Source organism: Macaca mulatta, chromosome 20 (assembly GCF_049350105.2).
Source record: "Macaca mulatta isolate MMU2019108-1 chromosome 20, T2T-MMU8v2.0, whole genome shotgun sequence".
Classification (NCBI taxonomy): Eukaryota; Metazoa; Chordata; class Mammalia; order Primates; family Cercopithecidae; genus Macaca; species Macaca mulatta.
In genome coordinates this window covers 73,378,756-73,393,394 of record NC_133425.1, presented here as the reverse complement: position 1 = coordinate 73,393,394, position 14,639 = coordinate 73,378,756, and the positions used below count along the sequence as shown (strand labels likewise).

At 46.1% G+C, this 14,639-nt stretch overlaps 1 protein-coding gene across 1 annotated transcript in view; it reads right to left on the bottom strand.

Moving 5' to 3' along the window:
• Positions 1-3,912: 3,912 nt before the first annotated feature.
• Positions 3,913-14,639, bottom strand: part of VAT1L (vesicle amine transport 1 like) — a 187,440-nt gene continuing 176,713 nt past the window's right edge. Inside the window, exons 8-9 of the mRNA XM_028841289.2 lie at positions 10,669-10,752; positions 3,913-6,436 (exon numbers count right to left, since the gene is read on the bottom strand). Of these exons, the coding sequence (XP_028697122.1) occupies positions 6,338-6,436; positions 10,669-10,752 (183 nt within the window). The 3' untranslated portion in view covers positions 3,913-6,337. The remainder of the gene's footprint in view (positions 6,437-10,668; positions 10,753-14,639) is intronic.

The window sequence follows — 14,639 nt, the reverse complement described above, 5'->3', positions numbered from 1 at the left end:
TGCACCCCTGTGCTGCGTTGATGTTTCAGTTGCCCCTGTCTGAGTTTCTTCTTTGTTTGGGTGTTTGGATGCCAATTTGAATAACAGATTTCCCAGCGTCTTTGCTTGGCTGGCAATAGAAGCTCTGCTCATGGCAGAGAATACCAAAACATTTATTCTTTCCCACAAACAAATCTGGAAGCAAAATATTGAGATGTATATAGTCTCTGTTGTTTAAAAAAAAAAAGTAGAAAAAAGAAGCTACTGAGTTTTTCCCAAGCATCCCATTCTTCCCAGCATTGACAAATGGAGGTAGGGAAAGAGAAGTAATGTTTACTGAGTGCTTGCTGCATGCCAGGCACTGTCCTGTGTCCTTTAAGTATCTTATTCTCGTGGCTGACATGTGCTCATCTTTCATGGTTTCACTCTAGCATTGCATCCTTCTCTGTGTCTGCTTTCCTTGCCATTCCCTCCCTACTGTGCATCTTCATTATCCCGTCTCCCATTGCATCTTTAAAGTTACGTTTATATCTTGCAGTCCATTCCCGCCCTTCCTCTACACCTGCCTGTCCAAAATGGTAGCCATTGGTCACAGGTGCTACTGAATGTTTAAAGTGTGTCTAGTCAAAGTTGAGATGTGCTTAAGCATAAAATACATACCAGGGCCAGTCGTATTCAACAGCCCCCAGACCTGGTGCTGACTTCCCATAGTGCCTATCTCCTGCTCCACTCCCTCCGCACCATCTTGTATTTCAGCTATGCTGTTCTATTCTCTGCTCCGCAAATTTCTCTCTACCTTGCTCATACACAAATGTTTCCTATGCCCCAAATGGCTTTTAAAATGTTACTACCCTAATCTCCTTCAAACCTTTAAAAATTAATCTGGGCTGGGCAGGGTGGCTCACGTCTGTAATCCCAGCACTTTGGGAGGCTAAGGTGGGAGGATCACTTGAACCCAGGAGTTCCAGAGCAGCCTGGGCAGTATGGTGAGACCCTGTTTCTACAAAATATTAAAGTTAGCACACACCTGTAATCCTAGCTACTGGGGAAGCTGAAGTGGGAGGATTGCTCGAGCCTTGGGAGGTGGAGGTTGCGGTGAGTGGAGATCATGCCACTATACTCCACCTGGGTGACAGAGCGAGACCTTATCTCAAACAAAACAAAAAACAAATTATTTCCAATTTGTAGTAGACCTCTTTCCCATTTCCAGTTAAAAGTGGAGATGTGGATTTAGTTTAGATTCTAGATTTGGTGGCTGAGCTATTTTTAAATGTGACAGTGCACAAACACTGGCTAGGTGCAGCCATGGGATTCATACAGAGAACGTGAGCATTAAATAAGAATATACAACACTTTGGGAGGCCGAGGCAGGTGGATCACCTGAGGTCAGGAGTTAGAGACCAGCATGGCCAACATGGTGAAACCTCGTCTCTACTAAAAATATAAAAATTAGCCAGGCATGGTGGCACGTGCTTGTAATCCCAGCTACTCAGGAGGCTGAGGCAGGAGAATCACTTGAACCTAGGAGCTGGAGGTTGCAGTAAGCCGAGGATCATGCCACTGCACTCCAGCCTGGGCGACACAGTGAGATTCAGTCTGAAAAAATACATAGACACACACGTTGAATGCAGTGGCTCACGCCTGTAATCCTGGTACTTTGGGAGACCAAGGCAGGAGGATTACTTGAGCTCAGGAGTATGAGACCAGCCTGGGAAACATAGGGAGAGCCCTGGCTTTACAAAAAAAATTAAAAAGCTAGCTGGGCATGGTGGCACGTGCCTATGGTCTGAGCTACTTGTGAGGCTGAGGTGGGAGGATTGCTTGAACCCAGAAGGTCGAGTCTGCAGTGAGCTGTGATTGTGCCGCTGCACTCAAGCTTGGGCAATGGAGCAAGACCCAGTCTCAAAAAAACAAACAAACAAAAAAAAAAAACAAGAAAGTTAGTAGTGTGGAACTTCCTAAGAATTTCACTGACGGCGTGACTAACTTTCTGCTTTGTCCATTCTGGTTTATATATCTTGTGTTTTATTGACATAGGCCTGTTTTGTTGACTTCCTGCTGAGAAAGATGGTAAAACACTATATACCCTGCCCAGCCATAAATTCCTCTTTTGTGAAACCCTACTGGTGGATATTTACTTTTTTGTATCTCTTTGGTAACCCTGAGGATTTTAGATCATGAAAATGAAAACTGTTGATGAGACATGTGAGTTTCAAAATCAGTATGACACCAAACACTTGTGTGGAAGGTTAGAAAGGTAAATATGCTTCTGGACATGCATATTATTTGCTACCAAGCAAGACAAATTTACAAACATATCCTTGAAATCAGAGAAAACCGAACCCCTAATGGGTTTCAAGTGAACAAGGGATCGCTCATTTGAAACGCATTATATTTTCCCCTTATTTAAGGTTCAAGGTAGCATGATCAGGTGGTTAAGAGCATAAATTCTGGCGGCAAAACTGTGGCTGGAAATTGGTGAGTTCCAGCTTTCACTTAGTAGCATGTTATCTTGGGAAAGGGCAGAGGCTCCCTGTGTTTCAATCTTGTCAGCTGTACGTGGACATAATGATAGACCTTACCTCTTAGGGCTGTGGGAAAGGCATGTGAATTAATATGTGGACAGTTTTTAGCCACATATAGTAGGTCGCCTTATAAACGTTGGGCATTATTGTTATGCTATCCTGGTTTTTTTTTTTTTTTTTTTTTTTTGAGACGGAGTCTCGCTCTGTCGCCCAGGCTGGAGTGCAGTGGCCGGATCTCTGCTCACTGCAAGCTCCGCCTCCTGGGTTCACGCCATTCTCCTGCCTCAGTCTCCCTAGTAGCCAGGACTACAGGCACCCGCCACCATGCCCGGATAATTTTTGGTATTTTTAATAGAAACGGGTTTTCACCATGTTAGCCAGGATGGTCTCAATCTCTTGACCTCGTGATCCGCCCACCTTGGCGCCTCCCAAAGTGCTGGGATTATAGGCGTGAGCCACCGCGCCCGGCCTATTGTTATTCTGTTATCGTTACCTGTATCATCACTGTCATCATGATCATATGATAGTTTTTTTGGTTTTGTTTTGTTTCTGAGACAGAGTCTTGTTCTGTCACCCAGGCTGGAGTGCAGTGATGTGATCTCAACTCATGGCAACCTCTGTCTTTCGGGTTCAAGTGATTCTCTTGCCTCAGGCTTCTGAGTAGCTGGGATTACAGGCAAATACCACCATACTCAGCTACTTTGTGTATTTTTAGCAGAGATGAGGTTTCACCATGTTGGCCAGGCTTTCTCAAACTCCTGACCTCAGGTGATCCACTGGCGTCAGCTTCCCGAAGTGCTGGGACTACAGGTGTGAGCCACTGTGGCTGGCCCATATGATGTTTTCAATATATATATATATATATATTTTACCTCATGGTTTTACTTCCTAGCTTGAGGGAACCTGAACATGGTTTTAAAGGCTTTTCTCTTCTTAACCTCTATTTTCTCCGTGTGGTCTTTAGTTTCTCACGTGGACATGCTCCCATTAGGTTTTTAACTTTTCCTGTTTCAGTTCCACATACATTGCATATTTAATAGTGCAACTGCAGCGGGGCGCGGTGGCTCACGCCTGTAATCCCAGCACTTTGGGAGGCCAAGGCGGGCGGATCATGAGGTCAGGAGATGGAGACCATCCTGGCTAACACGGTGAAACCCCTTCTCTACTAAAAATGCAAAAAATTAGCCAGGCATGGTGGCGGGTGCCTGTAGTCCCGGCTACTCGGGAGGCTGAGGTAGGAGAATAGTGTGAACCTGGGAGGCAGAGCTTGCAGTGAGCCAAGATCACGCCACTGCACTCCAGCCTGGGCCATAGAGCGAGACTCTGTCTCCAAAAAAAAAAAAAAAAAAAATTAGTGCAATTGCTTATCCAGCAATGATTTATGTGGAATAGCAGATGTCAGGCGAGGTTTTGCTATGCTGAATACTTTATTTATATTTTTATGTAAACATAATTTGCTTTGTAGGCACAATATAACAAAAGCTCTAAAGCCACGAAGACGTTAGACAATGTTTCAGTTCACTTCAAGCTTAAATTACAGAGAAGCCTTCACAGTTCCTTTAAGGCAGACTGAGACATTCTTTACACTTCCTTCAGAAAAAACAATCAAGAGACAGGAAACAAGGTGCTTAAAATGAGAGTACATTAAACAATGAACGTGCGTCCCCCGGTTCTTCACGGCAGAAATTAGTCTTACTGGTCAAACTCGAGTTTTCTCATTCTGTACTCTGAAAGGGTTTTCTTTAACCATCTGGCATAATTTGTGATTACTGGAGTAACTTTGCTAGTTAAAACAAAACCATACCCAGATTTGGGGGTGGGGTGGGGAGTACCTTTTTTATGCCTCTCCTCTGGTCATAACAAAGGCCACGTGAATTCTGAACGTAGCTGAGTTCCCACGCCCCTGGGGAAGGAGAGCTCTAATATGGCCAGTGGTTCTTCACTCCTTCAGCTGTGGAAAATGTCATTTCTGCCCAACTTACTAGGAATGCCACTCGGATGACAGTTCTCCCTAAGACCCCCTTTTCAGCATGGTTACGGGAGAAACAGCCAATAATATAGCACTTAGCAAAGGTAATAGGGGAATAAACGCCCCATTATCTCTCTAAATGGCCCAGAACTGGAATAGTGGTGGGTCCTGGAGTAGGAAGAAAAGAATGATGTTGGTGTCCTCTTTTGGGATACTCTCATCCCTTGGTTCCTCAGATGACGGCACCCTTTCTTGTCTTCATATTTTACATACACATTCACAATGGGGAGAAACTCTTCAGATAAATATTTGGCATACATAACTCATCATCTTAAGCTTAGGATAGGAAAAAAGAACACGAATGAGGTGACATTTGCTACAAAAGGACTTTGGAAATCAGGTAATTGATAAGATGCATTTGTTCCTACCACTTGGGGAAAGGGTTGGGTCCACCCTAAGGCTTGTTGGTGGAGAAACTGGGCAACGTAAAAAGCCCTCTGTTGTTTTTCAGAACACAAACTTGGGGTACTAATCCCGTGAGCTCCTGGGATTTCCAGATTGGTCTGTGAGTGTCAGTTAACCATTTTAGCCAAAAGGACTGGAAAGAGGGAGTGAGGGGCACCCTTAGGGGGAGACATTGAGATCCTTCTCTTTCTCGAGGGTAACTATATTCACCTCTCAAGTGCAGTCAAATGACATGGGGGTGGGGTTCTTAGGAGCTGAAAAATTGAACAAGGTGTGTGAGCAGGTGGCTTGTTCCTTGGTTTCCCAAGAGCAGGGGTGAAGCAGATTCTACACCAGGGGTTTATATATGGGAGGGGAGGAACTGTACATCTGGCGTCAGATGCTGAATATAAACCTTTTATATCACTAGAGTTTGTTACATGTTGGGACCTGCTTTGGCCGGGATAGGAGATGCTCCTTGACTTTTCCACCTATGGTCCGCAAGGGAACTCTTTGGGAAATTCATGCATGGTCAACGTGGTCACTTTCCCCCAGAAATTCAAGTTTACAGAATTGGTAATGCAGGTGGCAAGTGTGCAAACACCAGCAATGCTCAAGAATGACTTCTGAATGCATCTCGTATGTGGTGTTTTCTTAAAATTAAAGATATGGAGCAGGAAGAATCCTGCTCATGAGATGTGTTTTGGAGGATAAATCTTCACAGCAGGTCCTCAAACTCATGACACTGACCCATTGTCTTCTGTGAAAAATCCATACCTGCCTCCCTCTGTTTATGGATAAGAGCCAGTGAAAGGGTCAAACACTGAAGGGGTAGAAGAAAATGGCTCAAACTTTTGATCATAGTCGTCTCTTAAATGGAGACAGGAAAAAGTACTACTAAGAGAGTTTCTAAATTTGTGAGCTTGTGAAAACATCCAGCCTACTCTCTTTCTGCTGGCCAAATTAGCAAGTGTTCTCATCAGAGGCATGGGTCATCAGCAGCAAAAAAGTGTCATTGGCCTGAAGAATTCTAGGAGCTGAACCAGGGCTCTATGATAACACCTTTCCATCCAAACTTGTCTTTGCCCATGTCTGGTCTCTTAGGCATTGGGCCTGGGGCTTGTATTAATTTGCAAGGCTGTTCTAGAACTGTCAAGAAGAACCCACAGGTGGATGGTTTTGATACAGGGGAGAGGGGAGTGTGTAATACAGAGATAGAAGAGGGGCATAATACTGCATGGCATGGGATTGGCACTTAATTTCAAAAAACAGTGATCAACAGCTTTGTAGCTCAGCTGACTGCAGACAAACACGACACGCACTGGACTACAGCATTTGTTCACTGGGGCACAGAAGAGTTTTCTCAGCCGGGTCCTCGTCTTCCAAACCATCCTTCACATTCTCCCACCTGGGTCCTGGGTTACTGGATAAAGGGCATCCGCTCCTTGTTCTCACTGTCTCCCTCGTGGTCTTCCTCCTCTTCCCCTGCTTCACTGGTCTCTGTGCTGTCATTGGCCATCTGCAATTCAAAAGAGGATGTTACTGAGAGCTATGCAACCCGGATCCATCATCTCTGAGCATCTGACACAGTCCCATGGGAGGACTTGGGGGCTAGGAGATACGGTTGCTTGTTTCCCTGGAAGGCAGTGCAGGATTAGCTGTCATATGTTGGGGACCCCAAGAGATGGTGCTGAGATAAGGATTTGAATGCCAGTATCCGGAATTGGGAGATGATCCCACGAAGCACTAGCAGGGGAGTGAAGAAATGAGACTGAAAAGGGGAAGAATCCAATGCAGGGGATGTTAGTAAGTCAGCTCCTGTGTGGGTACTGGGACTCAGTCCTGCTGGGGACCTCTGAGAGACCCTGGGGGCATATCTTAGCGCTGCCCCTTCTGAGGGAGGAGGAAATCACTTTATAGCTAGGGACTGCTCTCAGGGGAGGTGAGTTATCTCCCTGCACCCCATGCAGGTTCTGTGCAAAACTCAAGCATGCTCTGGTGACGAAAGTTAGCTCTCAGGCAGAGAGGGGCAGGTGCTGGAGTGCAGGGGACCCGAGCGCCAAGGGGAGAAGGGAGGGATACTGACAGCGTCAGCTGCACAGACCCCCACAGTTGAAGTCTTGATGCTGTCACTTAGGAAGAACAGATACAACAACCAGAACAAAGGTGTACTGATCTGCTTTTTGGTCTCTGTTCCCCCATTGGAATATAGTTTCTGGGAAGACGGGGATTTTGCTTGGTTCTTTTTCTTTTGTTAACCACTGGTACCTGGCATAGTTATGAATACCCCTCTGGGCCTTCATTTACTCCATCATGACAGTGGCGATAAATCCACCTACCTTATAAAGTTGTTACAAGAACCAGGTGAAAGAAGATGGAGCAATGTATCTGAAGAGTCTAGCAAACGGCTGAGCACACGAGAGAGGCTCAGAACCAATGTCCATTAACATCCCCCTATGTGAGCTGTGTGTGCCTCAGATTTCTTTTCTGTTCTTAGCTCCTGATATCTAGGTTGGACCCCAGATCTCCCAAATTAGAGTCCCTGGCTCTGCGTCACGGCCTATTCTGACAAACAGGAATTTGGCCCCTGAATCTCAGCCCACCCCATGTTGTCTCACCTGAAGCTGGGCTTCCCCCCTTGGCCATGCCGTGTGCAGTGCCTTCTCCCTGGCATGTCATTCCTCCACCCCCTCTGCACAGTTCATCCCTACATTTCCTTTAGGGCTCATCCTACTTCCTCAAGGTAAGCCTTTGCAGAATTCCCTAACTGGAACAATCTCCATATTATGAGCTTTCATGGCCCAAATACCTCTTCTTTGTAGCACTGATCAAGAGTTGCAATGTCCCATTTATATGAATGGCTCATTGACGAATGTCCATCCGCCCCTGCCGAACCATAGATACCACAGGGGAGGACCAGGTCTCTGCAGTTTTCTTCCCTACAAGTAGGTATGTATGCAACAAGTGCTTTAGGATAATGAAGAACTAACCAACTAAGCTGTCCTTTAGTAGTGTATATTATAATCCATAGTCATCACCAATATGCCAGTTGGCTCACAGACACTGGTTCTTTTAATCTTCTCTACGACTCTATGAAATAGTAGCAATAGTAGTAATTATTGTTAGTTCCGTTCTGCAGCAGTGGAAAGGGAGACCCTGAGGTGATGTGACCACAGAAGCCGTAAAGGCAGCAGAGGTCAGTTGCCTTCAGGAAAGGCCACCCCTGTTCTCTGGGGCACTGGTCTGATGGCCAGGACTGGGGCAGGGCTGCTCTCTGGTACTGTGGGGTCTGGAGGCAGCAGTTCTGCCTCTGCTCTGACTTCACGACACATCATAAGATGAGTTCTGACTTTTGCTTTGGTCCAGCCTCATCAAGAGGAGGCTCTGCACAGGAGAGGCTCCACTCTTAGTGCTTCCCAGGAAATTCACTTCCGGAGCTGCCAAGAGCAATCGACTTCCGCTGCCTGGGTGCTGCCGATACACCTTACAGCCCAGACTATTCTAGAGGAGCAGTGCATCTCCTGCAGCGTGCTGGCTGGGCAGATTCGGGGCTGAGTGAGGGCTGACAGTGGTCATGGCTGGGCGCCATGGCTCATGCCTGTAACCCCAGCACTTTGGGAGGCCGAGGCGGGCAGATCACCTGAGGTCGGGATTTCAAGACCAACCTGGCCAACATGGTGAAACCCAGTCTCTACTAAAAATACAAAAATTAGCCGGGCGTGGTGTGGTGTGCACCTGTAATCCCAGCTACTCTGGAGCCTGCGGCATGAGAATCACTTGAACCCGGGAGGTGAAGGTTGCAGTGAGCCGAGATCACACCACTGCACTCCAGCCTGGGTGACAGAATGAGGCTCTGTCTTAACAACAACAACAACAAAAAAAAGTGGTCATTCCAGTAGGAGAAAGCACCTGTGCAGGCGCCTCGTCCCCCTCCTCCAACACCTGCCGAGTAGACGGCGACCCGTCCTGCGGGGCCTGGAGCTTGACTTGTTTCCTCTTCCGTCAGGTGCTAGCCCTAAAATGACCTCACTGGATCCCTCCTGCGTCTCCATGTCTTCTGTTTAACCTGATGACATGCTCCCTTTCCTTCAAGTCTGCTTCTCCGTCTAGACAGGCCGTGGCCTCTTTTCCACCACATGGTTGCTCCGAATACCCACTCTCTACTGTCTTTTTGTTTCTTTAGGTCTCAGGGATAAAAGCCTTCAGGAGGGCCAGGTACGGTGTCTCATGCCTGTAATCCCAGCTCTTTGGGAGGCCAAGGCAGGTGTGTCACTTGGGGTTAGGGGTCCGAGACCAGCCTGGCCAACTTGGTGAAACCCTGCCTCTCCTAAAAATAAAAAAAAAAAATTAGCTAAGTGTGGTGGCATGTGCCTGTAATTCCAGCTATTCCTGTAATTCCAGCTACTTGGGAGGCTTAGGTGGGAGGATCGCTTAAACCTGGGAGGCGGAGGTTGCAGTGAACCGAGATCGTGCCATTGCCCTCAAGCCTGGATGACAGAGAATCCATCTCAAAAAAGAAGCCTTCAGGAGGTTCAGAAACAAGGACAATGACATTGTATGTGGCACAGGCAGATCTTGTGCTTTCACCCTGAAAGGTGGGTTTTTCTGCCTCTGCTGTGGTAAGAATCCTTACTCCATAAGACAGGCCTTCCTATCAGCCTAAGTACTTGGCAGCAACTCATGTGTGATAGACACAGGAGCATCCTGGGGTGGGAAACTGGTGCCAACTATTTTGCTTGAAAGCAATAAGCTTCCAGGATGGCCCTAGAGCCTGTCTGCCTTCTACAAATGGGACTGAAATAGGCTTGGTCATATGTTTAAAGACTACAAACAGGTGTACAGGAGACTCAGGATCCAAGTCACTCCCTCCCCTCCCTAACCTTACCCTCTCATCTGCTTTGAACAGCCCTAGAACTTAGTAAGTATTTAATAAGCTATATCCCTATTGTATAAGTCACTTAACAAGAGGGCGTTCTACAATGTTGAAGTTGTCCTTCTTTGAATGAAATGACCGTCATACCCAAATTACATTATGGTTACAAGTCAAGGAAATACTTTCAAAAATACACACTCCAGGCCGGGCGCGGTGGCTCATGCCTGTAATCCCAGCACTTTGGGAGGCCGAGGCAGGTGGATCATGAGGTCAGGAGATCGATACCATCCTGGTCAACACGGTGAAACCCTGTCTCTACTAAAAAAATTAGCCGGGCGTGGTGGCACGCGCCTGTAGTCCCAGATATTTGGGAGGCTGAGGTGGGAGAATGGTGTGAACCCGGAGGCGGAGCTTGCAGTAAGCCGAGATCGCACCATTGCACTCCAGCCTAGGTGACAGACTGAGACTCTCTCTGTCTCTCTCTGAAAGAAAAAAAATCAGGGGAACCATCAGGGAGCATCTCGGAAGCAGCTGGCATCATTCTGTTAGGAACATGAATGTGAAATTACTGAAATTTTCCAGGTATTTCCCCCAAGAGCTAGCAGCTGTAATAGACAGGTCTGTTGTTGCTATGCGTTCCTGCCTATGCCTTCAGATTGCTTTTGATATGCTCTCACTGAAGCACTGGCCTTTCCTTTTCAGCATTCATCTCAGTTTGTCATGAATCCCTCATGTGTGAAATCATTTGATTACCCCTGGTCTCCTCCACTAGCCCACAAGCTACCTGTACTTCCTTCTACCCCACCTGTGTCTGCACCTGATTGACCCATGGTGCTCTCTTACGTGGAACTGAACAGACTCCTCTGCTTTTCACTCACCAGTGGAGTTGGGGTCTTTTCTACATCCAGAATTAACTTGCCAATGTTCCCTCGGTCATGAATCCGCTGCATGGCCTCCTTCACCTGCCAGACAAGGCGAGAAACAGAGGTGCTGGTTAGGTGAGATGTTGCCCAGTTATAAAAGGGGCCTGGAAAACTCAAACTGTCAAGTGACCACCAGAGGGCGCTGCGGCTCAAGCTTAGTGGCTAAGAGGGTGATGTTGGACGTTGGGGTGCAACTTCATTCTGGTTGCGCCATTCACACACACCGATCTTGTGCAAACATCCTCTGGGTCGAAAAAATGAGGGTGACAGCTCTTGAAATAAGTCGATGAACATTTCTTAAAAGGGTGGGAGGAAGGTTCTCTGGAGTTCTCAGAGTTACATGCTGCAGGGTGGCAGGGTGCATTAGTCAGATTACATGTTGACCAATAAAGATATTTTCTGAAGGTCATTTGTGCCCTGCTTACTTCAATGTTATTTAACTGTGACTCACAGTTGGGCTAAATTGACCCATTAGTCAAGGCTGAACTGCACTCAGAAAAATTCTCACGATTCTGGTTATTGGGAGGAAATGCTGTCTCCAAGTGGAGTTTCCCCTCAGCATTATAGTATTCTCCCCAGAAAAGAGGGCCTCCTGTTTGTTTTCAAATGTTGGGGGCTTGCCAGGCCCACAGCTGTCTCCTGGGACCCTCTGAAACAGCAAGGTTGTGGCAGAATCCCATTTGCATTTTGAGCCTCTCATTCTGCTGCCATGTGGAATTCCAACTGTTGAGGGGTGGGGTCGGGGAGGAAGGCATGAGAGTTAAATGAAATCCGGAAAGGGCATCATGGAGCTTGGTGCTTGGTACAGGCCCATGCTCCACATCTCAGTGAAATCTGCGTGGAAATGCCACATCTCTTGATTAAGAAAAATAATTGTTTAGAATAGATCTAGCCTAAATTTTTCCTGAAGTCTCAAACATTTAAAATTTGTGTTCATTCAGTCCAAAAATATTCATTAAATGTTGCTTCTAGCCTAGGTGCTATGGTTAAACAAAAAGTAAGATACAGTGCCTGCCTCTGAGGAACTCACCCTGTGGCTGATTGATAGAGCAGTGTTTGCTTGTATGAAAACCAAAGCCTTCTACACATTTGGATAACAACTTGACACAGCTATTAAAATGTTTGTGTTCTAATTGCTTTTCTGAAAATTTATCCTAAAGACATAATTTAAATTATGGGGAAAAAAACTTATTACACAAAAGATACTCAATTACAGTATTGCTTTTTATGGCAAAACATTGAAGCAACTTATATGTCCCAGAGTTAAGGGGATGGTTGAGTAAACAATGACTCACATTTATCTACTGAAAGGAAATGATATGTGACTGTTAAAGAATATAAAGATATATGCAGCTAATTACAAAGACTATACAGCAGAATTAAATGTTGTAATATTGCTAAATGAGAACTGACATGCATATTTAAAATATTTTAATCTCTATCTCCATAAAAACACACATATACTAAAATAACTAGAAAGGGCTATGGATATATGATAAAACATGTAGAAGAAATGGATACTTGTTAACTTTAGTGTCCTGATAACGATATCTTGATATCTTGAGAACAGAAGCATTACTAATTTTACTTTAAAGATAATATCGGCCGGGCGCGGTGGCTCAAGCCTGTAATCCCAGCACTTTGGGAGGCTGAGACGGGCGGATCACGAGGTCAGGAGATCGAGACCATCCAGGCTAACACGGTGAAACCCCGTCTCTACTAAAAAAATACAAAAAACTAGCCGGGCGAGGTGGCGGGCGCCTGTAGTCCCAGCTACTCGGGAGGCTGAGGCAGGAGAATGTTGTAAACCCGGGAGGCGGAGCTTGCAGTGAGCTGAGATCCGGCCACTGCACTCCAGCCTGGGCGACAGAGCGAGACTCCGTCTCAAAAAAAAAAAAAAAAAAAAAAAAAAAAATCGGGCACAGTGGCTCACGCTTGTAATCCCAGCACTTTGGGAGGCCAGGGCGGGCCAATCACTTGAGGTCAGGAGTTCGAGACCAGCCTGGCCAACATGGGGAAACCCCATCTCTACTAAAAATACAAAAATTAGCTGGGTGTGGTGGTGGGTGCCTGTAATCCCAGCTACTTGAGGGGCTGAGGCAGAATTGCTTGAACCCGGGAGGTAGAGGTTGCAGTGACCTGAAATTGCACCACTGTGCTGCAGCCTAGGCAACAGAGCGAAACTATCTAAAAAAAAAAGAAAAAAATAATACTGATTCTTAGAAAATACAGTAATTAAGAAAATCCTTTATCACAAACCCTTGTAGCAGAGCACATGTCCCCCATGCTCTTTTTTTTTTTTTTTTTTTTGAGATGCAGTCTCACTCTGTTGCCCAGGCTGGAGTGCATTGCCACGAACTCAGCTCACTTCAAGCTTCGCCTCCTGGGTTCACGCCATTCTCCCTCCTCAACCTCTCGAGTAGCTGGGACTACAGGCGCCGCTACCACGCCCGGCTAATTTTTTGTATTTTTAGTAGAGACAGGGTTTCACCGTGTTAGCCAGGCTGGTCTCGATCTCCGGACCTTGTGATCCACCCGCCTCAGCCTCCCAAAGTGCTGGGATTACAGGCGTGAGTCACCGCGCCCGGCCCATGCTCTTTTTTATCCTACATTTAAACAAGCATTGTACCCAGGGTGAACATGTTGTTCCTCTTACTTTCTGGAACGCCGTACTCTGTGGCATAGCTATCGTTTCACCACTTGACTTTCTTAAATTTGTTTTTGCTTTGCACTGTGAATTCGCCCTAAATTCTTTCCTGAGTGAGACCCAAGGCCTTGTCTTGGGGTCTGGACCCCTTTCCTGATTACAGCCTTGTGAGAGTCAAAGGACCAACTAAGCCGTGCCCAGATTCCCCACTCACAGAAACTGGGAGACCATAAGTGACTCTAAGTTTGTTGGGGGTGGGTAGGGGTGGGGAGATTAAATGCAATAATAGATAATATATTCTTATCTTACGTACATAATTCTTACCTTTCAACACATATCCCCGTTTTACAGATATGTACCCTGATGCTCAAAAATAGAAGCAATTTATCCGAAGATTATATAGTTAATTGTGACAGAATTGTGGTTGACACTCAGGGCTGCCAGACCCCAAAGCTCTTTCCCAGTTCTGCCCGGTCTGTACTGCTTCATTTGACTCTCAAAGGCAGAGGAACGAGGTAGGCAATGTCTCACGTCATGGCTCCCCAGCATTCAGTTATTTTTCACTCTGGCAAGTTATTAGCATCTGAAAACTCCTTGGAGACTAGGAACAACTTTTAAGCTGCCTCTCCAATAAGACAGAGCCCAGAGAAACTGAAAAGCTGTTTTCTCACCAGTTAAAGCTTATTGTGATGCCAGGAGAAAAAGCTCCCTGCAGGGCTGCCTCTAATCTGCATGCTTTTTGGATATTTCTTCTGAAATGAACTGACTCCTTGAAGTCCCTTATGGAAAGGATGGATAAAGGATTAGCAGTATTTCCAAGAGGCCATTTCAGTAGCCTGACCCCCTAGTCACGCTGTTTGCATTTCTATCCTCTATGCTCTTGGAGATGGAAAAGACCCTTTCTGATGACAATGCTGAAGGAAAGAAATGATACTGTTCCTGATTAATTCTTTCTTAGGTCACCATATGAGGCCCTTTGCATAAGTTGCTTCCTTTTATCCACACACACCAAGCCTCTTAGAAGTGTCTGCATCAGTTTCACGAGGAGAAACCGGATGATACGCTGAGTTAAGCACCACAGTTTCACAGATGCAAAACCCAATGATTACAAAATCCAAGGTTCTTGCCTCTGGTGCCCATCTGAAAGGTGGTGAGAACCATGGAGGATTTGAGAGGGCAGCTTCCCCTTCCTCTGTTGTCAACACCCCACACTGCTCTCAACACCTTGACAAAGCAAAGTCTGCGCAAAAGAGACATTACTCCCAAATTACCATTTATA